The following is a 27,854-nucleotide window of genomic DNA, read 5'->3' on the forward strand; positions in this document are numbered from 1 at the left end:
ATTGGCCATATATGCTTGGATTTATATCTGGGCTCTCTATTCTGTCCCATTGGTCTATGGGTCTGTTCTTGTGCCAATACCAAATTGTCTTGATTACTGTGGCTTTGTAGTAGAGGTTTAAGTCAGGGAGCTTAATTCCCCCTGCTTTATTCTTCCTTCTCAGGATTGCTTTGGCTATTCGGGGTGTTTTGTGGTTCCATATGAATTTTAGAATGATTTGCTCTAGTTCATTGAAGAATGCTGTTGGTATTTTGAAAGGGCTTGTATTAAATCTGTAATTGTTTTAGGCAGGAATGCCATTTTGACAATATTAATTCTTCCTATCCATGTGCACAGGATGTATTTCCATTTACTGGTACCTTCTTTAATTTCTCTTATGAGTGTCTTATAGTTTTCAGAGTATAGGTCTTTCACTTCCTTGGTTAGGTTTATTCCTAGGTATTTTATTCTTTTTGATGCAATTGTGAATGGAATTGTCTTTTTGATTTCTCTTTCTGCTAGTTCATCATTAGTGTAAAGGAGTGCAACAGATTTCTGTGTATTATGTTTGTGTCCCGCAACTTTGTTGAATTCAGATATTAGATCTAGTAGTTTTGGAGTGGATTTTTTAGGGTTTTTTATATATGATATCATGTTATCTGCAAACAGGGACAGTTTGACTTCTTCCTTACCAATCTGGATGCCTTTTATTTCTTTGTGTTGTCTGATTGCTATGGCTAGGACCTCTAGAACTATGCTGAATAAAAGTGGGGAGAGTGGGCATCCCTGTCTTGCTCCCGATCTTAAAGGAAATGCTTTCAGCTTCTCGCTGTTAAGTATAATGTTGACTGTGGGTTTGTCATATATGGCCTTTATTATGTTGAGATACTTGCCATCTATACCCATTTTGTTGAGAGTTTTTGTAAAGAATGGATGTTGAATTTTGTCAAATGCTTTTTCAGCATCTATGGAGATAATCATGTGATTTTTGTCCTTCTTTTTGTTAATGTGGTGGATGATGCTGATGGATTTTCAAATGTTGTACCATCCTTGCATCCCTGGGATGAATCCCACTTGATCATGATGGATGGTCTTTTTGATGTATTTTTGAATTCGGGTTGCTAATATTTTGTTGAGTATTTTTGCATCTATGTTCATCAGGGATATTGGTCTGTAATTTCCTTTTTTTTGTGATATCTGTGCCTGGTTTCAGTATTAGAGTAATGTTGGCCTCATAGAATGAGTTTGGGAATACTCCATCCTCTTCTGCTTTTTGGAAAACTTTAAGGAGAATGGGTATTAGGTCTTCATTAAATGTTTGGTAAAATTCAGCAGTGAAATAATATGGTTCAGGAGTTTTGTTCTTAACTAGTATTTTGATTATCAGTTCAATTTCCTTGCTGGTAATTGCTCTATTCAGATTTTCTGTTTCTTTCTGGGTAAGCCTTGGAAGGTTGTATTTTTCTAGAAAGTTGTCCATTTCTTGTAGGTTATCCATTTTTTTACCATATAATTTTTCATAGTATTCTCTAATAATTCTGTGTATTTCTGTGGTGTCTGTAGTGATTTTTCCTTTCTCATTTCTGATTCTGTTTATGTGTGTAGACTCTCTTTTTTTCTTGATAAACCTGGCTAGCCATTTTGTTTAAACCAGCTCCTGCTTTCATTGATTCTATTGTTTTATTCTTCTCAATTTTATTTATTTCTTCTTTAATCTTTATTATGTCCCTCCTTCTACTGACTTTGGGCCTCATTTGTTCTTCCTTTTCTAGTTTCATTAATTGTGAGTTTAGACTGTTCATTTGGGATTGTTCTTCTTTCCTGAGGTAGGCCTGTATTGCAAATACTTCCCTCTTAGCATGGCCTTTGCTGTGCCCCACAGATTTTGTGGTGTTGAATTATTGTTGTCATTTGTCTCCATATATTGCTTGATTTCTGATTTTATTTTGTCACTGATCCATTGATTATTTATGAGCATGTTATTAAGCCTCCATGTGTTTGTGGGCTTTTTCGTTTTCTTTGTGTAATTTATTTCTAGTTTCATACCTTTGTGATCTGAGAAGCTGGTTGGTACAATTTCAATCTTTTTGAATTTACTGAGGCTCTTTTTGTGGACTAGTATATTCTTGAAAATGTTCTTTGTGCACTTGAGATCGTGTATTCTGCTGCTTTTGGGTGCAGTATTCTGTAGATGTCTGTTAGGTCCATCTGTTCTAATGTGTTGTTCAGTTCCTGTCTCTCCTTACTTATTTTCTGTCTGGTTGATCTGTCCTTTGGAGCAAGTGGTGTGTTGAAGTCTCCTAAAATGAATGCATTGCATTCTATTTCCCCTTTAATTCTGTTAGTATTTGTTTCACATATGTAGGTGATCCTGTGTTGGGTGCATAGATATTTGTAATAGTTATATCCTCTTGTTGGACTGACCTGTTTATCATTATATAATGCCCTCCTTTGTCTCTTGTTACTTTCTTTGTTTTGAAGTCTATTTTGTCTGATACAAGTACTGCAACTCCTGCTTTTTTCTCCCTATTATTTGCATGAAATATCTTTTTCCATCCCTTCACTTTTAGTCTGTGTATATCTTTGGGTTTGAAGTGAGTCTCTTGTAGGCAGCATATAGAAGGATCTTCTTCTTTTTTTCATTCAGTGACTCTATGTCTTTTGATCAGTGCACTCAGACCATTTATATTTAGGGTGATTATTGATAGGTATGTACTTACTGTCATGGCAGGCTTTAGATTTGTGGTTACCAAAGGTTCAAGGGTAATTCCTTTACTATCTAGCAGTCCAATTTAACTCACTTCGTATGCTATTACAAACACAACCTAAAGGTTCCTTTTTTTCCTCCTTTTTCTTCCTCCTCCATTCTTTATATGTTAGGCATCATATTCTGTACTCTTTGTCTATCCCTTGATTGACTTTGAGGGTAGTTGATTTGATTTTGTATCTGCTTAGTATTTAATTGTTTTACTTTGCTGTGGTTTTATTACCCCCTGTGACATCTATTTAGCCTTAGGAATACTTCCATCTATAGCAGTCCCTCCAAAATCCACTGTAGAGGTGGTTTGTGGGAGGTAAATTCTCTCATCTTTTGCTTATCTGAAAATTGTTTAACCCCTCCTGCAAATTTAAATGATAACCTTGCTGGGTAGAGTATTCTTGGTTCGAGACCCTTCTATTTCATTGCATTAAATATATCATGCCACTCCTTTCTGGCCTGTAAAGTTTCTGTTGAGAAATCAGATGATTGCCTAATGGGTTTTCCTTTGTTTATGACCTTTTTACTCTCTCTAGCTGCCTTTAGAAGTCTGTCTTTATCCTTGATCTTTGCCATTTTAATTATTAAATGTCTTGATGTTGTCTTCCTTGGGTCCCTTGTGTTGGGAGATCTGTGCACCTCCATTGCTTGAGAGACTATCTCCTTCCCCAGCTTGGGGAAATTTTCAGCAATTATCTCCTCAATAACACTTTGTATCCTTTTTTCTCTCTCTTCTTCTACTGGTACCCTTATAATGCGGATATTGTTCTGTTTAGATTGGTCACACAGTTCTCTCAGTATTCTTTCATTCTTAGAGATCCTTTTTTCTCTCTGTGTCTCAGCTTCTTTGTATTCCTCTTCTCTAATGTCTCTCCCATTTACCGTCTCTTCTAGTACACCTAATCTGCTTTTAAATCTTTCCATTGTATGTTTCATTTCAGATGTGGAATTTCTTAATGATTGGATCTCTGTCTTAAATTAATCCCTGAGTTCTTGAATATTTTCCTGTACCTCCATGAGCATGTGTGTGATTTTTATTTTAAACTCTCAGGAAGATTGTTGAGTTCAGTTTCATTTGGGCCTTTTTCTGGAGTTTGTGATATTTTGGTCTGAACCAGGTTCCTTTGATATTTCATAATTCTATGAGGTGCTCTCTTGTGCCCAGAAGCTCAAGTCTCTGGAGCTGCTCGGCCCCTAGAGTGAGGTTGTGGGTCATAGGGAAGCGGCACTGGTTCCTGGGGGCAGGAAAGAGCTGTTTCCTGATTCCCATCTGCAGTGCCTGTCTCCAGTATCAGAGCCAGTGGGCTGAGCACACAGGTGTAAGCCTTTGTGCTTGGCATCTCTAGCTGTTGTAGGCGGGGCCACCCTCTGCCTGGCCTGACGCCTGGGCAGTGACTGCAGGTGTGTGAGCAGGTGCCAGCAGGCCATGAGGAAGGTGCAGCAGTCTTCATGTAACAGTGGGGGGCCTCAGAGCTGAGTAGGCAGCCAGGAGGATGGGGCGCCTGAAGCTTCTCAAAGCTCCCAACCCGCTGGGCAGAGTGCGCCCAGACAATCTTGTCCACCTATCCCTTCTCCCCCGTAGCAAGCTTTGTGCAAACCCCACCCCTTCAGCAGCCCTCTCGCTGCTAGGAAGCCTCTCAGACTGCCGCCTTTCCTTTGTCCGAGAGCGGCCGCATGTGGATCCCCATCCTCCACAAATGGCCAGAATATCAGTCTCTCAAGCACTCTGCCTGTCCCACCTCCCCAACCCTAGCAACCTCCAGAGCATCATACAGTGTAGGTCTGTGGTCCAAAGCAGACCTCCAGGGCTGGGTGTTCAGCAGTTCTAGGCTTCCACCCCCTCCCCGCTAAGTTTGTCTTCTTCCCACCAGTGAGCTGGGGTGGGGGAAGGGCTTGGGTCCCACCTGATCAAGGCTTTCCTATGTTACCCTGTTTCATGAGGTCTGCTCTGTTCATGAGGTCTGTATGCAGTCTTGTGCAGCCTTCTTTCCTGTTGCTGTTTTAGGGCTAGTTGTATTAACTATATTTTTACACTATATGTGGTTTTAGGATGAATTCTCTGTCTCACCTCTCATGCTGCCATCTTGAATCCTCCCGTCAGTTTTATTCTTAGACCAGCCAGAAGAATCTTGAGAGGGAGAGGAAATTTCTTTCTCCCCAACAGAGACATATGGGCTCAGTCTTGAATCCTGGATACTGCGCTTATTAGCAAATTACTTACCCCCTTCATCCCTCCATTTCCTCATATACAAAGTGTGGAAAACCTACTTCACTGTGCAATTGAGAAGAATAAATGAGATCCCTTATATATACTGTTTCCCATACAATAAATGTCCAGGAATGAAACAGAAGAATCAAAGAGCATCCCTAAAACCAAGACCTTCCGGGTCTCTGTACAGTATTGTTTTGCTTAGGAGCACCATTAAAGGGAACTTTCTGCCTCCCCAGTATGTGAAACCTTGAAGTCCTGTCACTACACCACATTTGGTATCTTGCCTTCTTCTGGACTCCCACTTTGATCCTTCTGCACCAGAGTACCAATAGTAATTGCTTTGGGGAGTACACATCACCTTTCCTTGATGTAATGCCTCTTTTCCTATATTTGTTTATGATTATCATATATACCACCTTTTCTGAAATTTAAGATCTCCCCCAAAGTCTGAGTTTAATTTATTTAAATGAGGATCCATGAGTTATTTAATGAGAAGTTTCAAAAATTAATTTATTGTAGACTATCTGCACAACAAAAATTCAAAGTCTGCCCAATAAAAAAGAGAACATTATAACGAATGTCCAGGGGAAGACAGATTTTGTTCTATACACTAATATACAAGCAGCATTTTTGTATATATTTATTTTTTACTCTACAAAAGATAGAATTAACTTGTTAAAAAATTTTAAATGTCCTGAAATTGCATTTTTAAACAGATACTATCTTCATTTACTGATAAAGAACTCTTGGCATATGCAAAAGCTGGAGCAGTAGCTGAAGAGGTCTTAGCAGCAATTAGAACTGTGATTGCCTTTGGAGGACAAAAGAAAGAACTTGAAAGGTTTGAGTGATTTTTTTTAAGTTGATAGAAATACTAAATTCTGTGTCATCTTACTAAATGCCTTTCATGTCGACAGTGCTGATGATAAGAGTATTCTCCAATATATATGTTTCCATAAACATCTTCATGGAGATATCATAGCATAGCTAATACTTTGGAAAAGTTGTAATTATAGATGTACTCTTCAAGTATCTGCTAATTCAAAGCATTTTCTAGAGCTTCCTAGGTGGGTAGTGACATAAAATAGTTTCTTAAGGCTGAAACATATTTTATATCCCTGATGAACATTTTTTTAACCCACCAAGTTAATTCTTGATTCTCCAAGTATGAATCAGTATTTTGTTTAAGATCTATGGGGATTTTTTAATGTGGTTTATTTCCCACCTTGCCCAAGCCCCTAATTAGTTGGGTTATGCTCCATGTTTGGGAAGATAAATATATAACTAAAAAGCACTTTGTACAAAAATTATATGTTTAGTATCTTCCTTGCAACTATTTTTATTAGATTTCTGAGAGTATAGATGCTAATTTATTGAAATTTATAGTATTCATCATATCTGAATTGACAGACTTCATGAAGTAAGTACTTATTACAATATTTTGATGCTATAGTATTTTATATGTCATGAATATACATTTTTCTGGAAATAGGAAAAACTAAACTATGTTGTTTGGGAGGTTTGATATCATTTGGTAAAGCCATGAAGAAAAACAAGAGAATTTTTGTAAGTCAGAATAATGGTTACCTCTAGGGAGATGAGTTGGTAAATAAGAGTGGGACTCAGGGGGCTACTATGTTTCTGGCAATGTTTTGTTTTCTTGAGTTGTGTTGACATGGATGTTACTGTATAATTATTCTTTAAACTGTACATACGTGTTTGGAGTACACTTCTGTTCATATATATTTCATGCACACAAGGATGTCTTCTGAGCATAATTTGTGATCACCAAGCACCTACCATAGTTCAAAGGAGAGCAATGTCTGTGTTCAATCTCAGTTCTTGCTAAGGTTTTTATCTCTTGCCTTAACATATGTCTGACTAATAAAATGGGAAGTTTTGCTTAATGACCAGGTAGACATCCAGTCAAATATAGCCCTTCATCTCTTGGAGCTTAAAATCTAGCACGGGGGCAGGAAGGGTACAGACAACCATAAATAAAGTATCTAATATGTCATTTGAGGTAAATATTATTTGGGGAAATAAAGCATTGTATTAGAGTCATAGAGGGTACTATTTAGAGAGATTATTCAGAAAAGTCCTTTCTGCATAGTTAATGTTTGATCAGACACAGAATGAAGTATTGAATTTGGGATTATTTTTCAGTTTTCCTCAATGGAAAGGTGAACTAGAAAAAGAATATGTCCACCGGCATTGGGAGGAAAGCAAAGTTTATGTGCCTTTGCCTAGTTTCTGAGCTGAGGCAAAGCATCTCTCCATGGAAATGAAATTCTCAGGCCTCACCTCAGGGGCAGTTAGAGCCTGAGTTTATGTTACTCTGGACTAGGGAGCTCTCTCTTCCTGAAGCTGAGGAGTTCATGTTAAAACAAGTCCTAGTCCAGTGATAACCCCTACGGTGTCTGGTAGACACCTAGAAAGAAAGCAAAAAATGGCTGAAAAGGAAAGAACTAAGCATCCAGCTTAAGAACTTAGAAAAAGAACAATAAAGGAACAGATAAGAAGGAAATAATGAAGATAAGAGCAAAACTTTATTTAGTAGAAAATAAAGATAAAAAAGTGAGGGTTGACAAATCCACAAACTAATTATTTGAAAAGACATAAATAATCAAGATTTTTGCAAGTTTAATTAGGAACAAAAAAAGAATTAAGGAAAAATTGCCCCTGATAAAAAAAGATTTTTTAAATTACTGCTTTATACCAATAAAATTTAAAACCCTGATGAAAAACACCATATCCTAGAAAAATATAGGTTGAAACTCTCACTTAAGAAGAAAACTTGAGTAGACCCATAATCATCAGGGAATTGAATCCAAAGTTAAAAATCTTCATCACCTGCTCCTACACATAAACAAGCAAAACCACCAGGTCCAGATAATTTTACAAAGTTCTACCAAACTTCAAGAAAGAGGTAACCCCATCTTATACAAATTGTTTCAGAAAATGAAAAATGTGTGTGTGTGTGTGTATATGTGTGCGTGTGTGATGAGAAAGGAAAATAAGTCAGTTTCATCTAAATCGTAGATGCAGAATGTCTAGATAAATTATTAGCTAATCAAATCCACATAAAATATACCATCAGATTAAAAAAAAATCCTCAATACAATGGCCTTATTCCATAAATGCAGAGATGCTTTAACATTAAAAAAATCTATTAATGTAATTAACAATATTAACAGATTAAAAGAAACATTTTGTTTTGATGGATAGAAAAAAAGCATTAGTTACATATGATTCATGACAAAAATTAGACGAGGAATAATAAATAACTTTTTTAACCTAATAAAGAGTATATACCAGAGACACTTAGGAAACATCATAGTTAGTGGTGAAATGGTAAAAGCATTCCTTTAAAATAATGAATGAAACAGGTATGTGTGCTAGTGGCATTTCTGTTCACTGTTGTACTGGTACTAGGTAATAGGACCCAGGAAATGAATAAGAGTAAGAATAATAATAATAAAACAAAAAAGAAATAAAAGCCATAAGTGTTGCAGAACAAAAAGCAAATCTCATTATCCGCAGGTGAGATGATTGTATATATAGAAATTCTAGCAGATTCTGCAGACTAGCAATGCACAGGAAGATTTCTGGGTACCTGATAACGATTCAGAAAAAATGGGGTTCCTGTGAATGAGGAATGAACAATTAGCAAATACAGAGTATCTCACCAATTCTAAGATACACAATTTTCTCTTACATCATTTCATCTCTGAAATTGAGATAAATCTTATTAGTGTCATCTTATGATTACTATGGGTCTGACTGAAGTCAGTACTTACAGGCAGATTCTGTGTTTGCTGCTGCCATACACCCAAGGCGCTACTGACCTGAGGCCACCTTACATTAATTTCTCTGTCTGGGAGTTTTTGAACTACGCAGTAGTGTGAATTCATACTTCAAAATGGCATGAGTATCGCCTTATGGTTCAGATTCTTAGAGGAGGTGGTTTTTTCCTCCCTTTATCTGTTGTCAAGGTTGAGACACACAGGTTCTGCTGTCACCTTCCCTGTGGCAGGTGCTTATTATACTGAGGCTTTGTCCCAGCCTTATATGGAGGGTCACAGTCAGCACCTTTCTTAATGCTACATAAAATAACAGAATAACAAACTTGTTGCAATCAATGACATCCTAAATTTGAGGAATATGTAATATGATTAAAAGATATTAGCAATAAAATCTATAGTGACATATTGGATGTAGTAACTTGGGTAAGAAGGGAAAGAGCATTCATTATTAAGTCCAATACTGAATGTCAGCAAAGCTGATCATTTTATTTCACCAAAAGCTTAAAAGAATTGAAAAAAAAATTTTTTTGGTTCAAGTGCTTTAATTAATTAGGTACAGAAAGATTTTTTTCCTAAAGAAGATGGTGATCGAATTTTTATTATAAGATTAAACAAATGGGTTTACAGAGCTATGTTGAAAGATGCATTTTATGTGTGGAATCACTAAATTCAGAATATATTAATGACTGGGATTATCTTTGAAAGGATGATCTCCACTGGAGAATTGGAAATTAGTTTGCCTGACAATCAAGAGTAGATTCAGGAGTACAACCCGCTGACCTAAGTTTCTTCCTGGCTTGGTCATATATTGAAAGTTCATTCATTCCACAAATGTAGGCAGCATCTGCCACACACCAAGCACTGTGCTAGGCTCTTGGTTTTCAACAGTGAATTGGAAATAGAAGATGCCTGTCCCCATATGGTCCTTAGTCAAAATAGAAAGGTGGGAAAAGAAAATGGAAGAAAGAAAGGGAGGAAAAAAGAAAGGTTAGTCATCATACAAGTGAATGAAATTACAGATTTTTTAAATGTGCTATCAAGGAATCTAAGAGTGTGCTGATGAGAGTGAGGAGGGCAGATTTACTTTAAAGATGGTGGTTGGGGATGGCATCTCTGAGGGGGTTACATCTAGGCTGAGGATGTTATTGAAGGGTGAGGAAAACCTGCCCTGGTGGAAGGGGGATAAAAGAGTCTTCCAAATATACTGAGGTGGCAAAACAAAGACTTTGGTATGTTCTAGAAAATATAATAAGGCTTGTGTGGCTGGAGCTCAGCTGAGTGAGGGGAGATTGAGAAGAGAGGCTGTAGAAGGTGGGAGGGGCCGGAATGCAGGACGTGCAGCCATGGTAAGGAGTTAGGGTTTTATTCCAAGGGCCCAGGGACACGACTGAGGGTCTTCAACAAGGGAGTGAATATCTGCATTATGTAAGATCATTTCCCTGTGATTGATCTGGTGATTGGATGAGAGCAGTTGCAAAGTGGAAACAGGGAGACCAATGGGAGGGCGGGTGTAGTGGCCCAGGTGAAAGGGCTTGTGGTGGCCAGGCCTAGACTACATGCAGCAGAGGGGTGTCAGGCACCTCGACTCAGGATAAACTCTGCAAGTAGAATTGGTAAAATCATTCTTAGACCAAATACAATCCTTCAGTTTTCTTTCTAGTTCTTCTGCTTCCCTTTTCTGCTTCTACATAGACAACTAATTAAGGTCTTGGTCAGACTTTCTCTTCTAAGTAGGTGCAGGAGGAAGCTGGCTCTCTTTGAGAGGAAATGTAACCAGAATTTAAAATAAATTCAATACTATAACAATAGCTTTATCTTCCTTAACTGAAAAATATTTTTCTCGTTTGTATCTTACAAATGTTTACTCATTAGTATTGATTTCTATTTGTTTAAAGTCAATTATTCCTTGCTCTTGTGAGTAGCTATTTGTGTCACTGAGAAGTTTCATAATATTTAAGAAAAATAATCTTTTCTAAATATCAACAGTTTTGTTAAGCAACTTTAGTTCATTTTAAGAACTCCTTCTTTAATGACAGTTTTCATACTAATACTTTTAATGAATGGATGATTTTAATATTTGGTTTTGTATTGTGACATTTTTATTGAAATGCTAATTAAGAAGCCAGTGTAGAAGTAGTATTGTTTATGCCTCCTTCCTCCTTTCCCCTTCTTTTCTTCGTTTATCTTTTCTGGTGTCTAAATGATTTTCTTCCTTTTGCTCTTGCTTCTTCTTGTGCTAATGTTTCCTCTGGCTACACGGGACAACAATTTATCAGTGAAATGATTTCCACCTTAGCCTCGGTAAGCAAGAACCAAAATAAAGGAAATGGCGGAGTGTGAGTCATTAGCGTTATCGTTCCTTAAATGTAATCAGGCATGAGTTATATCTAGTAGTACCTTTCACCTCAGATCAACTCAAACTACGAGATAAATATATCAACCATTCAAACACATTACTCAAAAATATTTTTTTTCTTCAAAGATTATAACTGACAAGTTGGAGATTTACATTTTTGGAAAGAGAAATTCTAATAATGTGTTACTATTCTATCTATAAAGTTTTATGAAGCTTAAATTTGGTCTTTAGCGAACACCGTAGTCCTGTAAATTTCATTTGTCATGCTTTTGTAACAGGTAAAGTAGGTAGTTTAAAAAGTCATGAAGGCAAGAAAGGATGCATGTTCGCATCTCAGCATGGCTTGAACTCTGCTGGATGTACTAATGGCATGCCTCCTTGAAAGAAAATTAATATAATAATACGAAAAATAGTCACGTTTCTAAGGATCAAAGACTACAAAGTATGAATCTGTATGGAAGTAAGTCCTTCCATTTCAACAATGCTGAGCTCCTTTCTGCAAGGCAATGTTCTAAGCTCTGTAAGGAGTTGTGATTAAGAGAATGAAAACAGATTTACAGCTCAATTATAATCTTTTTTTCTCTAATAATTTTATCTAAATTGTATATTTGCAAAGATTTTTCTTTTTTTTATTAGCTTATCTACCCATTAGCTTATCTCTATGTCCCTCTTCTTATGCAGAACAGTCTGTGTATTTTCAAATGAAAATAAAATTACAGACACCATCTCCTTCAATTTTAACAGCAGAAATTAACCACATTCCCAGGGTTTAAAAAGTTCTTGAATTATTACTTGAGTGTAATCATTAGTACAGAGAGAGAAAAACCTGTCAGTGCTTTCCAACATTGTTTTTGGATTTTCTTTGCCTCTTTGCTTTTGCCTTCTCTTGTCTAATTCCCAGTATTTGTTGTAAGAAGTATTAAAGCTGTTCTCCAAGTTTGGCTGATTTAGTGCAAATCTTCATGCTATGGACAGGTTATAGGGTTATAGATGTGCTGAGATTTTAATTTATTTGTGTGTGAGGCAGCCAGGAGGCTTTGGGTGGCCCAACCACCGGGCCATTCCTCCAGCAGCACGCCCCGTGATGTCAATGATGTTGGGAAGCACTGACAGTGGGAAGAGATGCAGAAAGAGTACGGAACGGAACACTGATACATAATGATGGATTATTCTGTATTTTGAGCCAAATAATTTTTTCAAGTCAGTGATTTTTAAAATAAATGTCTATGGAAGCAAGATAAACTATACAGCTTGTTTAAATGTAATGTATGATGTAGCAATCCAAAGCTCTCAGAACATTCAAAAAGGATTTAATCTCAAATCTCAAAAAGGATTTAAAGGACTTCTCATGTGGAGCATTTTCTAGCATTCAATCTTCATTTTATTAATAAATATAAAAGGCATTTTAAAGGGAAAACAACTGTTTTCTTAGCTTCTATTTTGTCTTGTGTATGAAACAGTCCACATTCTGGAAGTTTGCTAAATATTACTTCACCATCACTACACCAAGAGAAGGAGCTTTTAGAAGACTCCTCCACAAATCACTTCCTCTGTATAAACCTCAAGTTCCTCGTCTATGAGAAAGGGTTAAAATAGCCCTAGCATCATTGGGTACATAGAAGGACAAAAGGAAAAAAATAGCATGTGAAACACCATAGAGGTGGGCACATTCTAAGTACTCAGTAATGATCATGCTATATTCATCTATTTCATAAGATTTATGAGTATATGTAATATTTTTTAAATTTATCTGTAATTTTTGTTATTTCTGCCAGGTACAACAAAAATTTAGAAGAAGCTGAAAGAATTGGAATAAAGAAAGCTATTACATCCAACATTTCTATTGGTGTTGCCTTCCTGCTGATCTATGCTTCATATGCTCTGGCATTCTGGTATGGGACCTCCTTGGTCCTCTCTGAAGAATACACTATTGGACAAGTTCTCACTGTAAGTCATGTGTTAAGAAATGGATCACTGTTAAAAATGCCAGTGAAATTGAGTGGTGTTGGCTTGACTGGGAGAGAATCTAGGAGAATTGCTGGAAGACAGAAAGCCAAATATTAGTGCTTATTCCAGGAGTCATACTTGGGTCTCTGACTCTCCCACTGCTGGATTCCACTATACTGCTGATCGAAAGCAAATCCTTAGCAATTGACGAAACATAAATATGTATTCATAATATTCTGGTCTTAACAGAACTCAAATTATTGTTTCACTGAGCAGGTAAAACTAATTCTACACTGTAACCCGGAAAGTATTTAAACTTTTAAACTGTTTTTAACATTTTAGTATTCGTAAGTGGCCTTGCCATTCTAAAATGTGTTTAAAGAGAGAAGTATGAAAAAGTGTAGTAAATGCTAAGTAAATTGATGGTTTTCCTTCATATTCCTTAGGTTTTCTTTTCTGTATTAGTTGGGGCTTTTAGTATTGGACAGACATCCCCAAGCATTGAAGCATTTGCAAATGCAAAAGGAGCAGCTTATGAAATCTTCAGGATAATCAACAACGTAAGTTTGAGCTGGCCATTTATCCATCTGCCTCAAAGTTTGTCTCATTAATAGTCAATTGCTTTATCATTTTATCCAACTCTCCACAAATGTCACTAAAAGTAGTTGTCATAACCTAGTAATCTTCTGAAATTTTATTGTGCAGAAACCAAGCATTGACAGCTATTCGAACAATGGGCACAAACCAGATACTATTAAGGGAAATTTGGAATTCAGAAATGTTCACTTCAGTTACCCATCTCGAAAAGAAGTTCAGGTATGATGATAAATGATTAATCAATGATTCATCAGTGGATTGGATGCAGTTTCTGATTTAGAGATTGTCAAATAGAAAATGTCTAGTCAAACCTAGATTTGAATTGAACTTCTAGTTCATAGTCCCAGCATCTGTGTATTGCCTTTAAGTTTATTTCTCATTCATCCCACTAGATCCTGAAGGGTCTCAACCTGAAGGTTCAGAGTGGGCAGACAGTGGCCCTGGTTGGGAACAGTGGCTGTGGGAAAAGCACAACCGTCCAGCTGATGCAGAGGCTCTACGATCCTGCAGAGGGCGTGGTGAGATGGCTCTTGCTGACCTAGATGCTGCAGCAACCAGCAATTGCCATTGCAGATCACGCATTCCAAATCTGCAATGTATGCAAATCACACTTTTTATTTCAGGTCAGCATTGATGGACAGGACATTAGGACCATAAATGTAAGGTATCTGAGGGAAATCATTGGTGTGGTGAGTCAGGAGCCTGTGTTATTTGCCACCACAATAGCTGAGAACATACGCTATGGCCGTGAAAATGTCACCATGGATGAGATTAAGAAGGCTGTCAAGGAAGCCAATGCTTACGACTTTATCATGAAACTGCCTAATGTAAGTCCTTCTTGATCTTTGTCACGCTAGGGGTTCCAAGAATAGAATGCTGGCCGAAGCATAAGACGGTATGAAACTACTATAAATGGGAGGGAACTCCTAAGAGGGGAAATTAAGGTTACTTCAGATTTTAAATCTCTAGCAGCATCAGTTAGTAGTAGGCATATTTTTAACACCAAGGGTTGCAGCAATTCCACTTCTGGGAATCTACCCAAAGAAAACGAAATCACTAATTCAAAAAGATATATGCCCCCCTATGTTTATTGAAGCATTGTTTACAATAGCCAAGATATTGAAGCAACCTAAGTGTCCGTCAATAGATGAATGGATACAGAAGAAGTGGTATGTATATGTAAGGGAATATTGTTCGACCATAAAAAAAGAAAGAAATCCTGCCATTTGTGACAACATGGATGGATGGACCTAGAGGGTAGTATGGTAAGGGAAGTGAATGGGTCAGAAATAAAGGAATACTGTATGATTTTACTTATATGTGGAATCTGAAAAACAAACTAATAAACAAAATAAAAAGAGACTTATAAACACAGAGAACAGATGGTTAGTTACCATGGTGGGGGGAGAGGTGAAATAGGTGGATGGAATAAAGAAGTATAAACTTCAAATAATAAAATAATTTAGTCACAGAGATGGAAGTGTAGCATGGGGAAGGAACAGAGCTCATAATATAATATCTTTGTATGGTGTCAGATGGTAACTACACTTACCATGGTGAGCATTTAATAATGTATATAATTGATGAATCACTAAGGTGTTCATCTGAAACCAATGTAGCATTATATAGAAACTCTATCCTAATAAAAAATGCAAATAAATAAAAACTGCGGTTGGTGATTGTGAATTTTAAGGAACTGGACCAGACTGCCTGTGAGGCTTGGGTTGTTCATGTGATCACTTCCCATCTTAACACGTGAGCTGAGGTAGCTTGTTCTTTTGCTAAATTGTCCTGTGTTTTCTGTGTTGTAGAAATTTGACACCCTTGTGGGAGAGAGGGGGGCCCAGCTGAGTGGGGGACAGAAACAGAGAATTGCCATCGCTCGGGCCCTGGTTCGCAACCCCAAGATCCTCCTGCTGGACGAGGCCACATCAGCCTTGGACACTGAAAGTGAGGCAGTGGTTCAGGTGGCTCTGGATAAGGTCTGTGAGCTTCCATTCAAATAACCTGACTTATAAGCATAAGAATAGCCCACTGTTAATTCTTCTTAATATTATTTTGGAAAAAGGAATGTCCAATTGCTTCTGAAATGATCCCTTCAGCTAGGAAAATAAACTCTTTGGGCCTTTGGATCTGTTTGTTTAATCTCTATTTATTTCTCCTTTTTAAAAGTAGAAATCAATAATCATTCATTAAAAGGTACTTGGACATTTTAAAAAGTTAACAGTAAGAAATATAGACTCAAATGAAAATTGGTCTTCATTGTGATCTTAAAACCTTAGCTTTAGAGAGAAGCCTTTTATTTAGGTTTGTGAGATTGTCAGTAAGAGGAAAAATCATTTTAAGATTCACATTTTATTTCCAAGACGTTATAAAGACCTGTTGAATACTCTATGAGAAATGAAAAACCTGTTACCTCAAGAGAGAGGCAGAGAGCTGATGATGGAGGAAATTTACCCGAGCCATGAAATGTCCTTGACTGTCCACAGTTTGACCTTCCTGCAATTCTAGAATCAGTGTGACTGATTCACCAAAATCGGATTTGAGTACTTCCACTTTGCTAGACTCTGTGTACTTGGTCTCTGGCACATTGATCCTGATACTGTTTTTTTTAGTTTGTGTTGATAATTTTATCACTTGTTCCTTGAGAAAAATGTGTAGTAACACAAATAATAAGCACTGGGAAAGTTATAGAGGTTAAAGAAATCTCTGACAAGTTCTAGGTTGTCTCTCTCTGTTCCATACTAAAATAAAAATGAGATTAGGCATCTAAAACCATGTACATAACTCTTCGGTTTTTCCCTAATGTTTCTACCAACAAATATGTAGCATTTATTAAACAGTCACCATATATGCATCACAATGCTTCATGGGGATAATTTTATTTGGTCATCACAGCTACTCTAAGAAATAACTACTATTATTACCCCATTCTATATATGAATAAATTGAGCCTCTCACAGGTTAAATGATTTAGGTAAAATCCTGAGATTCATAAACAGCAGAACTAAGATTTGAGTCCAGATCAATGTGACACTGAAGCCTGGACTTTGCTGCCTCACATTAATGGTTCGTGTTGATCATCCAAATGACCTGTGAGCGAGGACGTTATGACTTCCAGGACTGATCGCCAGCTAGTGTGCAGCAGTATAGCTCGCTGGTGTGAGTCTGCTCTGATTAGCCAATGCCTGGGCTCTAGGGTTTTTCCACCTTGTAATTACTGATGATTACTGTAGACTTAGACTGATAGAGGTTAAGTAAAATACTTAGAGGCTTACTTAATATGTGACTATTATATTTGTTTTATGTTTATTATAAGAAAACATTTTCAGTCATTATCAGTTGGCTATAATTTATTGAAGCCAGAAACCACCTTGTAAAGCTTAGATGGTTTTACAATGTCCAAGGCATTGGTCTCTAGTAAATATAAGTTAAATGAATGAATTTTTGCATATAATTGTTCATGTATTCAAAACCCAAATTTTTCTCTTTTTAGGCCAGAGAAGGCCGGACCACCATTGTGATCGCTCATCGTTTGTCTACCGTTCGTAATGCTGATGTCATTGCTGGTTTTGATAATGGAGTCATTGTGGAAAAAGGAAGTCATGATGAACTCATGAAAGAGAAAGGCGTTTACTTCAAACTTGTCACAATGCAGGTATAGTCTAACTCCAGAATTTTCCTAGAGCATCTCAGGTGCAAGCTGATTTTTGCTGTGTGCCGTATTACAAATAAATCTTACTTGACTTGATTATTTCAGGAAGTGGGAAAAAATATTTGGGGGATTCAGGATCAGACCAGTGTTTTAGATATTTTTTTCTCTTGAAAGGAGGGAAAAATAAAAAAGGATAATTAGAGAAAATTAGTTTAAGAAGTTTTAAAGTGAGCTATCCTCTCTATACTTACCACTAGCCACATGTGATTTTTGAGCATTTCAGCAGTGGTTAATCTGAGTTGAAGTGTTTGTAAGTAGAAAATGCATACCAGAATCTAAAGACTTCGTACAAAAAAGAATTCAAAATATCTCGATAAGTTTTTCCATGGGTTACATGTTGAAATGGATATATTATGTTAAATAAAGTATATAAATAAAAATTAATTTTACCTCTCCTATTTTCTAATGTGGCTAGTGACAAAATTTAAAATGATCAAGGTGGCTCATAGAATGGCTTGTACTATATTTCTGTCCTAAAGCAAATGTGATTACATTGTGTACTTCCACGGAAAGGAGATAACTAGATAGGATACATGGAATGGACGCCATGTGATTTCAGCATAGTTAGGTAGTTTCAATTTTCAGATATATCACAAGAAATAGCAGTTTAACTTTGTCATCTTCTATAATTACTTACATTATCATTTTCTGTGGTAGCTGATGATCAGCAATTTTCATAGGTTAACTGAGCCTAATAAGCTTATGCATATTTCTTGTTCATTTTAGACAAGAGGAAATGAAATTGAATTAGAAAATGATATTGGTGAATCCAAAAGTGAAACTGATGCCTTGGAAATGTCTCCAAAAGAGTCAGGATCCAGTCTGTTAAGAAGAAAATCAACGTTGAAGAGTATCCATCCCCCACCAGGCCAAGACAGAAAGCTCAGTACAAAAGAGGCCTTGGTATGGAGGAGGATGTAGAGCTACACCCTCCACCTTCCTGCTGTGGCTCTCCTAGTTCGGTGGGCTAGGGCTTGGGGAGGAGAGGGAACTAGAAAGAGTTGTCTGGAATCCTGTCCTAGCTCCCAGAGCATTCCATTAACAAAAATCTCAACATTTTAGACTTGGCTTCGAATTTGTGAATGAGAATTTATGGGATGGGAACTTTAGAATTAGAATTTGTATTGTAAAAGGAGAGATTATAATGGGTCTTCAAATATAAACATTTCTATTTTATCCCTACTTGTAAATATTCTTGTGGTGCTCCAAGGGTCAGACAAGAGTTCAATGCTTGTGAAAACACCATTTACTTCTTACAAAATAAAGAGTCATATAACAGAACCTTTCAGCACTTATTTAAAAGCTAAATAGCCCTCAGTTCATGAGGAAATAGGAATAAGATAGATTCATTAAAAATTTTTTGTGCATATGGAAAAACTATCATTAAATCAATTACATATTAATTTGTTTTCTAACTAGCCTTTTGTAATATTTTGTGTTTTCCAGGATGATAATGTGCCTCTAGTTTCCTTCTGGAGGACTCTGAAGCTGAATATAACTGAATGGCCTTATTTTGTGGTCGGTCTATTTTGTGCTATTATAAATGGAGGCCTACAACCAGCATTTTCAGTAATATTTTCAAGGATTATAGGGGTAAGTATTTATGTCCATTTCTTGGATTTATTTGTGAGTCCTGACTAAAGAATGAACTGTTTCTAACATAAGTCACACACACAAAAAATACATTTTTTATTTGGCACCGAATTGCCATATAATGTAGTTTCTTTCCCACCAAAACAAAAAGGCACAGCATCTGAAAGATGGAGGCTGGCACGTTGGTTGTATCTACTTTTATTGCATTTTCAACAAAAGTTACAGTCCAGGCAGGAATGATCTGTCTAGTAGCACATGTTCAAGCACCAAGCTGAGACCAACCTTGCTATTACTGCTGAAAACATTGTGGAGAGAGACACTGGTTGCTACATGAAACATAGGCCAAACACTAACTTTTGATCATACCAAAAAATATACAAATATTCTGGTCTGTCCACGTGTGGCTAACTTGTTTCAGGTTGGCATGGATATGTTTAATGCATTCATTCAAAAAACATTTTTTCAGTGTCTGCGTTGTACCAGGTACTGTTCTATGTGCTGAAAAAAATACTGAGATAAAGTGTTTGATTGTATGAAGCAACTGTCCTAGGACAGGGGTTAATAAAAGTTTTCTGTAAAGGGTAGAATAGTAAATATTTTCGGCTTTGCAAGCCATACTGTCTCTGCTGCAAACACTCAGCTCAGCCATTGTAGGGCACAAACACCCATATGTAATGCACAAACGAATGGCTTTTTCATTAAAACTTTATATGAACAGTTGGCTTGTGGCCCATAATTTACCAATACCTGTTCAAACATCTTGCAGACAGTAAGGTAGACAGTGACATCATCAGAAAAAAATTGAAGTGGATCAGTTAGGAATGGATTTGGCTATTGTAATTCAAGGATTTTATGTTTTCCTCCTTACTCATGTAACAATAAGTGTGGAAGCAGGTGATCGAGTGCTGGCACATTACCTCTTAGATATTGGGTAGGCAACCAGCTCTCTGCCTTGCTGAAGGTTTGTAACGCAGAGTTCACGGCTGTGGACTCTGAGTTTGATTGCTTGGGTTTATATCCTTGGCTCCTCATTTGCTGGCTCTGTTACCTTGAACAGGTTGATTAATGTCTCTGTTCTTGCTTGTTTCCCTCTGTGTAAAATGGTGATGATAATAAAAATAAGCCTCAGAAGGTGATTGTGAGGATAAAAGGAATTGTATACATGTATTTTCTTAGAATAATGCCTGACAGAGAGTAATAGCTCACTGATTGTTAGATATTATTTTTGCTGGAATAAGTAATCAAGAAAAATCAATGTGTTCTAAAAGCCTTTTTCCTTTACCAAGGATAAAGGCTTCTGCGTTGGTTAAGAATGTGGCTCTGTCACAGATGGAGTCTGGCCCGGTGTGAAGGGAGGTGCTTATTTCCTCGCCTGTTGAGTGGTCACTCTGTGTTGCTTGTGCCCCAGTCATCTGTAAGCCCTTCTCAGCTGCCCTGAAGAAAGGTCTTGTGTGAGGCACTGGGTCAGCTGGTTGCACTCCCTCACTGGCTACCTATTTGTTTCCTACAGAGAAGGCTGGCTCATAGAGCCTCCTTTCTCTGAAGGGCGTGGGCCAGTGAAAAGCATCTCCCAGGTTCACCTCAGCAGATTTTCTCCAGATACCCCTGGGCAATTGAAATGTCCATATTGTAAAACAATGAATTGCCAGTTTCTTTCCCACCAAAAGAGGAAGAAACATTCATTCTCTTTCCTCATTTTCACAGTAGGTGTGGCCCTTGTGGCACTCATGACTCCAAGAGGTAGCATGTGTGGAAGTATTGAAACCTAATAGGAACGAAGAACCCCTTTTCAGCCTGGAAGGAAGGCAGAGTGTATATAATTTTAAGTTTGGCGTTAGGGAAGCCAGCCCCACCATTGCCATTATTCTAAGGCTGTATTGACGCCCAAATCCTGTGCTGGATGGGAAATGAGGCAGACCCAGAATGGCTTCTTCAGTGATTGAATTGAAAACCTTTGAATATTTTAACAGGTTTTTACCAAAAATGAAGATGCTGAAACAAAACGAAACAATAGCAACATGTTTTCACTACTGTTTCTGGTTCTTGGAATTATTTCTTTTATTACATTTTTCCTTCAGGTAAATGTCTATATTTTTATTTTATTCATTTTGAAAAATGTATCATTTTTAACTGGGAATTTATAGACATCTGTAACTTGCTTTTTAGTAGAATTACTCCTCTGTGCACTGGGCTATTAGCAGCCAAGTTTCTTCATCGTATTGGCCTCCTCGGGCTCCCTTGCTTATCTCCTCCTGCCCACCCTCACCTCCCCCAACCTTAATGAAACTAGAGGGAACAGAGCAAAGGAATTAAGTGCTTTAAAAGCTTAGTAAGGTAAGGCAGTAATGGTTTTTCTTTTAGACCTAGGATCAAGTACAAGTTGAACTAGTTCCTAATTTGGTGTCCTTTGGCAGATAAGTTACTTAAACTGTTTTAGCCTGTTTCCTCATCTGTAAGATAGGGATAATGGTACCTGCCTTTTGTTGATTAAAAGAGAATGTGACTAAGTTCCTAGGCTTATGTGAGGCCGTAGCAAGCACTCAATCATTAGTGAATGAATCAATGATAAGCCACAAGTAATTTTTAAGATAAAATTCTGGTAAGTATCGTTTTTAACATGTTGTAAGCATGTGTTAATTTGTTTATATAGACAAAGCATTTTTTTGATGATGTAGGAAGTACAAAAGGGAAAAGACTGAGCTCTTCCATTGCTAAACACTTAACATCTCTTTGGAGAATTTGACCTGACTGTAATGGATATAACAGTTTACTGTATACAAGACAGCCACCAACTGTTAATGCTATAAAAGTCAGGAGAAGGTAAAATGGCTTTGTGTGTAGTTGTTGAAGGAATTTGGTGGGAGGTAGTCTCTGAGCTGGTCTCTTAAACTTTGGAGACTGGAATTGGTGAAGCAAAGGTAGCTAAAGCCATGCCTTTGTAACCAGTGATGCTCAGGGACATGAACCTGGCTGGCCCGGCAAACTGAGGTAGGACAGAGACCCTGAATTACCAGGCCTCAGAAGTGTGGAGCTGGCACAGTGCCAAGTGATGTTAGCATGCCCGCTGATCCCTTAGGGATACAAGGTGGACCCTAAATGAGTGATTGTCAGCAAGTGATTAAATTCTCATAGACTCATATTCAGGTTCCAGTCCTGCCACCTTAGAACTGTGGCCTCAGGCAACTCAGCAGCCTCTCTGAACCTCATTTCTTCTGTAAAGTTGGTGATTATAGTGTTTTCAAAAGGCTTATAGAGATAATGTATATAAAGTACAGCCTTGGAGTAAGCACTTAATCATGGTTAGCTGTCAACAAAAATAACAGTACTATTCCATTCACAGACGAGATGTTTCACATTTCATTCAGTCTGATAGCAGAAACTTTAATCTGGTTATTTCCAAGTAAATTAACCATTTCAGTAATTTCAGGCTTCAGCTCACTTAACCTGGGATTTCCCCCATCCTCCTCCCTGGCTCTGCTCTGGGTTAGTCGAGGAGTTACTTGGCCTCCAGCACTGGGCGGGGGGCAGGGCTCTGCTGACATCACGTGCCTTCTTGGTCCTGCGCCACCTTCAGCTGCCTGCTCAGGTCTGGCGGTCCTCCTTCCCTTTATCAGGACCGCTTGGAAGAGTCCCCGCTTTTCTTCACTGGCACTCTTTCCATGTGTTTCTTCCCACTCTCTCAGTAACATTGTGCCCGCATTCACTTTTCTCATACCCAGGAGACGCGGGGCTGTTATTAGGGCCCCTTGTCTGCTGATGCACCGGCCAGGCTCGCCCTCTCTGCTTTCCCTGTGCCATCATGTGGGAGGCCTTATCCGTAAACGCCACCTCCCAGAGCACCAGAAAGAAAGGGGAGCGCCCCTTCCTTCTAGTCCTGCGTCCCCCAGACTCACTGCATGAGGGCTCTGTTGTCCCTCCTCCACAGATGGGACTCCGCATGGCTGCGCAATCTCATTACACCGTATTCTTCCCCAGACCTCTCCTCCCTCCTCCCTGACATGGGAGGTCATAGCCAGTGCCCCATATGCTCTCAGTAAGCCTTCTTCCCAACCTGCTTTACTCCTAGACTTTGGGTTTTTTAAAATTGGGAACTAAGAATTTACTATCTTTGGTCTCTGCATCCTTTATGCCTGAGGTGACCATGTGTTCCTGTTTCCCCGAGGAACACTTCAGGGCCTGGTGTAATTGTTATGAGCACCCCTTTCCATTCCCAATGGTCCTGGATGACACATAACTCTGTTTAGCGCTCCCTCCCCTGGGAGCAGCTCCAGCTTCCTGGGTGACAGACCCTGCTTCTCTGGAAGAAATAAGCAGTAAGAAGTAAGGCTGGGAGTGTAGGACGAAGAAACATGTTTCCTAATAAATCCTTGATCCGCCTGCCAGCTAGCAGGGGAGTGGCAACATCAGTTCCAAAACTGGGCTCTCCTGGCTGTGCCATAATGCCACTCTGCACCAAAGTGCAGCCACCAAAATGTAGCCACCCCTGGACATCAGGCTTTCTGACTGTGTAGTGTCCTCTTTAGCAATGACATCAATCCCCTCCCTTTGTGTAATCATGTTTCCTTCCTTGTGGCATGTTCTTGGTCTTCCCAGGGCTTCATGTTTGGCAAAGCCGGCGAGATCCTCACCAAGCGGCTGCGATACATGGTTTTCAGATCCATGCTGAGACAGGTATGTCTGCTGAGGATTGTGTCCCAGGGTGTACAGAGCTCCCAGCTTGAGCTTCTTAGGCAGTGGGAGGATGTCAGTTCGCTCATGCATGTTCCTGTCTTCCTGCCATCACACGTCGGGGATGCAGCTGAACCGCCCCAGGTCAGGAGTGGGGGCCCTGCTGTCTGTCTGTGTGGGCTGCACAGGCAGCGGGTCACCGGGGGATGGTCTCCAGAGCAGGCCCCGCAGCCTTTGTGTCAGCAGCTGCACGCAGAGTAGGTGGAAGCAATCTTCAGGCTCCCACAGCCCTTTCCTCTCTTCCCTTCTTTCCCTGGGATACCCAAACACTGTGTTTCTTTGCACCAGGAGATACCTCTGTTCCCTTCCTTTCCACAAATCAAAATGTATCCTCACTGCTCTGTCCTTTGTTGGGGCTGGACTGATAACCGAATCAAGCTGTGGTGTTGGCAGCTGATAATACCTTAAGGAATGCCTCTCATGTTTTGCCCTTTCAGAACCCTAACAGCAGACAGATGTGTGTTGTGGTAGGGGTGAGGTGGTAGGGGTATTGGAAATGTAACCCTGAGCAGCCCAGTTCAAAGGGGACAGTTCCTTTAACAATCATGAAAATTTTGTATGTGACTATAACTTATATTTTAAAATCACTAACCACTTGCCAGTAAATAAAATGATGTTCCAGAAGCATGTCTGGGACATAGTAGCAGTACTTGAACCCTGGCTGAGGAACATGAATTGGCTGTGTTAGGAATTTCTAAGTGACATTCACATTTTCTCAGCAGTCTGATTCCTCAGTCCTTTCCCACTTCTCCTCCCACCACTTAAAAAATAAGACATTTATGGGAATTGTAGCTAGTGACTGACAGAGCCAAGACTAAGTCTAATGAGTGAGAGAGCATTCTTTGATGGGGACTCTGTCCTTGGACTCTGAGTTAAACCGTATTTATAGCTGAGATCCCACTTAGAATGGGGCAGACATTGCTCCAGTGCCAAGTGCCCCATTACCCCCCAGCCCCTGGGCCAACTGCAGGTCCATTATATCCATTATACTTTGGAAGCTGAGCTGATAGTTTGTGTAATGCCCTCCATAAATTATAAAGTCTGGCAAATGTACATGAAATGCCTTCTGCTTACAAGGCATAATGCTAAGTATTATAAGGCATTCAAACCCAAAAGATCCCTGTCTTCAAGGAAGTTACATTCCAGTGAGGGAGGCACTTAGGCACAATAATTTTAAAAAACAAATTGACATATTCTATAATAAACTATAACGCTTTGATTTTCTTAAATACTTTGGGGAAAAATGATAGATACTGCTTTAGTTGCAAATTGCAAATCACCAGATGAGATAACTTCTTAGGACCACAGTTATTTTTGTAACAGACATAAATTCATACTTCAAGCTCACAATCTTTGTAGTGTTTGTGTATTTACAAACAAGTGGTTTTACAAAGAAAATCTTTCATTTTGAATGTTAAATTTTAATCAAATTTCTTTTGTTAATTTTTTAACCCGATTTATTTATTCTGCCCTGAACTACAGTGATCTAACTAACTGCTTATTCAAATTCTCAATTTGGATGTCTAATAAGCATTTCAAACTTAGTATTTCCAAAATTGAACTTTTGACTCCCCCCTCCCCCCAGGGCTTACTCCTTACCTAGTCTTCCCCCACATCCATAAATGGCAGCTCCATTCTACTAAAAGTTCTTCAGGCTAAAAAATCTGGACGCCATCCTTGACTGCTCTCTTTCTGTGTGATACTGCGATGGCATTCTAACCGGCCACACCACCTCCATTGTCATCCCAAGCCAGTAGGTTCACTCCAGAGAAGGCAGTTATTCTTCTGAAATATAAGAGGGGTTCCATCCATTCCTCTGTCCCAAACCTGCTGAGTGTTACCCAAATCCCTCAGGATAAAAAATATGGCATCTTTATAGTTGCCTATAAGTTCATAAATGATGTGGTCTCTAATCCCTCTCAGATCTCATCTCCTACAGCGTCACTCCTCTTCTAGGGCACCGCCTACTCTACACCCCCGTCTCACTGTGTAAGGGGAATCAGGAAGGAGTAAGGCAAGTCAGAATGGCAGTCTGGAGGAAGAGGCAGCTTTGCTAAATTCTCACAGTGGTGCTTTTAAGGCTCATGTCAGTCTATAAAAGAATGCCCTTTTTTACCTTTTCCTTCTTGTCCCGCTCTCCTTTCCTTTACAGCTTTTATCACCACCTGGCATGGCTTATACTAATTTACCTGTGGCTTCCATCTCAAGAACCTAGGCTTCATGAAAGCAGCAACTTTGTCTTCTGCTCTCTGTTGCACAGCTCCAACACTTAGAAGTCACATTCTCAACAAAGCAGGCATTCGAACATTTTTGAACAAATAAATTTATTCGTATGTTTGTCTACTAAGTCTCTTCCTTATGTATTGTGTGTCAAATCCTGGGTGTTGAATGCAAAGCATGTAAAGGATGACCAAACTGAGCCCCTCCTTGCCCCTGCTTCTGAGAGTCTCACACAAAGGGCTTTAGAATATTAAAATCATTTTCTGTGCCAACAGGATGTGAGTTGGTTTGATGACCCTAAAAACACCACTGGAGCATTGACGACTAGGCTTGCCAATGATGCTGCTCAAGTCAAAGGGGTATGTGCCTCCTTTCTGCTGGCGTTTATCTTCCTCGTCTGTTCCTCTGGAGCCTGGACCTGCCTTGGGCCACAGTGCTTTCCTGTCTGTATAAAACTGGCCCTCAGTCCTCTCCTTCTACAGAGTTGTTTGTGAGGCCGAGGACTGTACCCAGTAGCTCCAGGAGTCCCTAAGGCCTGCTGGCGTCCACCCCCTGCTGTCACTGGTTACCTCGTGGGCATCCTAGACTCGCACTTTCATGCCCCATTAGCACAGACACCCGCCCACCTTGTGTGAGCCACTCAGAGTCAGAACCCCTCCAGAACTTAAAACAGTGGCTGAAACAGAAAGCCCAAGGAAGAGGGAGCAGGCAGACTGGTGAGTGCCCTCGGAACTGGGAGAACCGGTATGGCCATTACCACAGATGGGCTGAGAGGGGGCAGCTGGATCCACTTTATGCCGCCAGCTCACATGGGAAGTAATATGGTTAAATCTCTCTCTCTCTCTATGTATATATATAATGTTTATCTAGGTTAATTTTTTCATATATATAGTTGATAAACAATATTACATTGGTTTTGGGTGTATAACTGATTTGATAATTTTATACATTACAAAATGCTCACCACAATAAGTATAGTTATCATGTCACCATACAAAGATATATAATATTATTTGTCCCTGTGATTTACTTATTTTATAATTGGAAGCTTGTACTACTTTATCCCCTTTGAACCATTTCACTCCATCTCTTCCCCTATGGCAACCACTGATTTGTTCTCTGTGTCTGAGAATATAAACACATATTTATACACCATCCTTGAAACTTTTCCTCATGTATTTTCAAGTAAATAGCTTCACCCTGCTAAACATAAATCAGAAGAAAATATATCTCAATATTTTGCCTATAAAATGGTGGGCTTTTAAATTTTATTTTGGTATGAAAACTAGAATTCTACAAAGACTGAAAGCACATGAAAGTCATATAGAAATCACAAGTATTTTAAAATTTTTTTCTGAGAGAAGGTGGATGACAAAAAAATGAAGTGTTCCCATTCAAAAGGAAAATTGCTTCTTTTTTTTGATAAATACAAATATCTTTAAATTAGAGTTCAGGCAGAAAAATAATTCTGAATCTTGTTTCCAGGATAATTGTATGATGATTATACTCTTGGCCAGGAAGGAAAGGAGAGAGTGAGGGAAGGGAGAAGGAGAGGGAATGTATGTCAGGAGGTTGTGCTATTAATCCATCCCAAGATGAATGTCAGTCAGCAAAACTAAAGTGCTATTATGAAACAAAAAGCTAGATTTCAAGCGGAATGATAGGGTGTTGAGGCAGAAATAAACAGCAGGAGAAGGAGAATCAGGGAAAGGTGGGGGAGAAAAACAACAAGGGGAGTAAATGAGCTGTGGAAAGTCCAGTGGGATGGGGAGACCATGAGTGGGTCTGAGCGGGTTTCCAGCATTAACCCATTTAGTCTTACCTGGCTTCACCCCTGGGCTGTGATTCGGGAGCGTCACCTTCTCTCAGCCCTGTTCTTTGAAATGACAATTGTGTGCCTCCTTCTAACCCGTGCTCTTTCACTCACTGTGATCCTCGGAGCT

The 27,854-nt window shown here is 38.8% G+C and overlaps 1 protein-coding gene across 2 annotated transcripts in view; it reads left to right on the plus strand.

Annotated features, from left to right (window-relative positions):
* Window positions 1–27,854, plus strand: part of ABCB1 (ATP binding cassette subfamily B member 1) — a 232,398-nt gene that overhangs the window by 183,601 nt on the left and 20,943 nt on the right. For both annotated transcript variants that reach the window (XM_073238890.1, XM_036990690.2), the window contains exons 8-20: window positions 5,666–5,790; window positions 12,887–13,058; window positions 13,505–13,618; window positions 13,764–13,874; window positions 14,048–14,173; window positions 14,279–14,482; window positions 15,467–15,637; window positions 17,152–17,313; window positions 18,097–18,273; window positions 18,817–18,963; window positions 20,934–21,041; window positions 23,557–23,634; window positions 26,187–26,270. In XM_073238890.1, the coding sequence (XP_073094991.1) occupies window positions 5,666–5,790; window positions 12,887–13,058; window positions 13,505–13,618; window positions 13,764–13,874; window positions 14,048–14,173; window positions 14,279–14,482; window positions 15,467–15,637; window positions 17,152–17,313; window positions 18,097–18,273; window positions 18,817–18,963; window positions 20,934–21,041; window positions 23,557–23,634; window positions 26,187–26,270 (1,779 nt within the window). The remainder of the gene's footprint in view (window positions 1–5,665; window positions 5,791–12,886; window positions 13,059–13,504; window positions 13,619–13,763; window positions 13,875–14,047; window positions 14,174–14,278; window positions 14,483–15,466; window positions 15,638–17,151; window positions 17,314–18,096; window positions 18,274–18,816; window positions 18,964–20,933; window positions 21,042–23,556; window positions 23,635–26,186; window positions 26,271–27,854) is intronic.

The sequence above is a fragment of the Manis javanica genome, chromosome 6 (genome assembly GCF_040802235.1).
Source record: "Manis javanica isolate MJ-LG chromosome 6, MJ_LKY, whole genome shotgun sequence".
NCBI classification, from domain to species: Eukaryota; Metazoa; Chordata; class Mammalia; order Pholidota; family Manidae; genus Manis; species Manis javanica.